The 2,500-nt window shown below is 38.8% G+C and overlaps 1 protein-coding gene across 2 annotated transcripts in view; it reads left to right on the top strand.

The window, feature by feature from the left end:
* LOC137979077 (DNA ligase 1-like) overlaps nucleotides 1–2,500 on the top strand; it is an 18,392-nt gene that overhangs the window by 11,575 nt on the left and 4,317 nt on the right. For both annotated transcript variants that reach the window (XM_068826246.1, XM_068826247.1), the window contains one exon: nucleotides 1,561–1,679. In XM_068826246.1, coding sequence (XP_068682347.1) covers nucleotides 1,561–1,679 — 119 coding nt within the window. The remainder of the gene's footprint in view (nucleotides 1–1,560; nucleotides 1,680–2,500) is intronic.

Raw genomic sequence — 2,500 nt, 5'->3', positions numbered from 1 at the left:
ATTATATACTATCAACAATGACTCTTAATTCGGATTCCAAACAATGGAATAACCATCGTAAGCAAGTAATGATGTTTTGGGCTTGGTATTGTTTTCTGGTCTCATTTTATGTACAGTTATCTTTGTCACACACCGCGGTCAAACGTCTGAGCATGCGCGAGAAATTGTATTTGAGGCAACTCTGTCTATTTCAAAACACTGGCAGAGAAGGGAATGGAGATCTAATCTCCGATAACAATGAACTTATTGTTAAAAATAATCACAGGCTGAGGCTTCCAAAATTGCCTATAAGGAACTTTGAAATAGAACCATCACTCCACCAACTGCTCAGCTGAAATTTAACACTAAATTTGTTGATGATGTCTTAGAATGGAAGGAGATTTACAGCTTGCCTTTTCGCGCTACCTTGGATACAAAATCGCGTGAATTTCAGTACAAATTGCTCAACAGATCTTTGGTAACAAATGCTTTTTTGTTCAAAGTTGGACTTTAGTGGAGATATGGACGAATCCCTCGAGCACCTTATTACATCTTGTCATTATTTTGGGCAAATACAAAGTACAATAATGTGCAATGGTACCACTGCTGTACGTATATGTGAGAAAAAATTGTTTACAATGTAAAAAAGATGAAGAGGTGTATGTGTAAGTGAGTGTAGTAGGGTAGTAAGTGAGAGTAGTGTGTAGTAAAATTGTATGTAAAACTGGAAATCAATAAATATCATTAAAATACACAAAAAAAATGCGCGAGAAATTGCAGGAACATAGAACAGCATTTGTCCTCGGCAAGTATCAAATTTCTGTGGCTTAGACAAATCCACGATCCCTCCGGTGTATCTTCAGCTCTCGACAACGCTTTATCGACCCTCCTGAGCTGCTGTTCTCAACACTTTTTTTCCTGTCCGCGTTCTCGCTTCCTTTATACATCTTCGGGTGGTCACGCTCAGTGACAACGACAGTAAACAAATCGCAGTGGCGACAAGCTTTCTTATGTCGACCGTTTTAACACTAAGAACTTTTTAAGTGAAGGTCAAAAAAATTTAGTGAACTCGGAAAATAAAGAAAATTTATCAAACTATCGACTGTTAAAACGAAACCCTTCCGTTTGCAGTACTTCGCTTCACTTTAGCAAATTAATCACTGTCATTCAATATTTTTTTCGCGTAACAACGGTTCTGCAATGGTTTCAATGAAGTTTGCGCGGGAAATTTTCGCGGCCGGCGACCGGGTACGAGTGCATTGCGCATGCTCTTGCGTTTGACCGCGGTTAATCTTTGTCAAGAGGTATTTATCATCATGAAGTGAAAATCCAATCGACAGATTAACGACCAGTGACCGCATCTATTACTCTCAGTGAACGTTCTGTGTGTCCTGTAGTATTCCAAGAGCAAGTCTGATGATACTCCTTGAAGCTTTTTGGACATTATACAGTATCAAATGAAAATAGGAAGTCTCAGTTGTAGCTGTACAATGAAATGCAGCACATTATCCTCAGAAGCTAAGTCATTGCTGATCATAGCTTTGTTTAAGTGCTGTTTTCTTTCTTTGTACTGTTTATCAGGTTGTGAGTTTGTCAAAGCAGTGTCTGGATTCAACTGTCGCCTTTGCAAGAGCTTTATCCGCTGTGGGGGTGATGTGATCCAGCACATCAAGGGAAAGAAACATCAAATTAAGTACAATGTAAGTAACACATTCAGAAACCATTCTTGAAGCAACAGCATTGCCATTCTGCTATTTTCAACACCTACGTAGAGTTCATGGTGAAGAAATTGTGAGCCCTTTCGAGATTTTTTACAAGTGGTTGTTAAAGCAGCAAAGTTAAACAGCGATTAACAGTTAATCACTTAATTATTATTTAATATGTAATTTTTAATTAAATTTATTATCAATTAACTATCATAATTATTGTAGTCAATTATATATATATATATAATATATGTATATAATTATTATAATCCTTGCACATGCTCACTAGCTCGCTAGTTTGAGCACTCTGGCATGGCTTAGATGTACCATATGTGTGGGACATTTGGGGTGGCTTCGTAAGCTTAACCTCCATCCCAGACATCAGCACTGCACTGATGAGGCCCAGAAGGCCGAAACAGTACTGTCTGCAGTTAAGTTAATTATTATAATCAATTAATTACAGTGATTAAACGGTTGAAAGAGGGAGGCAAACGGGTTCAGCCTCGCTGTTCAACAAAATCGAACGATGTTGAAGCAAATGTTTTAAAAAGCCGTTTCCCGGGCCTTTACTTTGTAACCTACCTCATTTTGTTGTGCAGTTTGCTTAAGCCGTGGCGACACGAGCGATTTTTTGCTCACACCGGTGATGCAATTTTGTTTCAAATTGTCGCGTCGCCTGCTGGCGAGGGTGGCTACAATTGTGACAAATTTTGGCGACAAATAATGAAGGCCGCGCGAATCGCATACTTCAAGAGACCTGGGTACCATAAACAAACACTCCTTTAATTTCATTGGCTAAATTCTCTTTAGTGGCG

Source organism: Montipora foliosa, chromosome 12 (assembly GCF_036669935.1).
Source record: "Montipora foliosa isolate CH-2021 chromosome 12, ASM3666993v2, whole genome shotgun sequence".
NCBI classification, from domain to species: domain Eukaryota; kingdom Metazoa; phylum Cnidaria; class Anthozoa; order Scleractinia; family Acroporidae; genus Montipora; species Montipora foliosa.
Note: the sequence above shows the minus strand (reverse complement) of the source record. Positions and strands in the feature narration are given on the sequence as shown.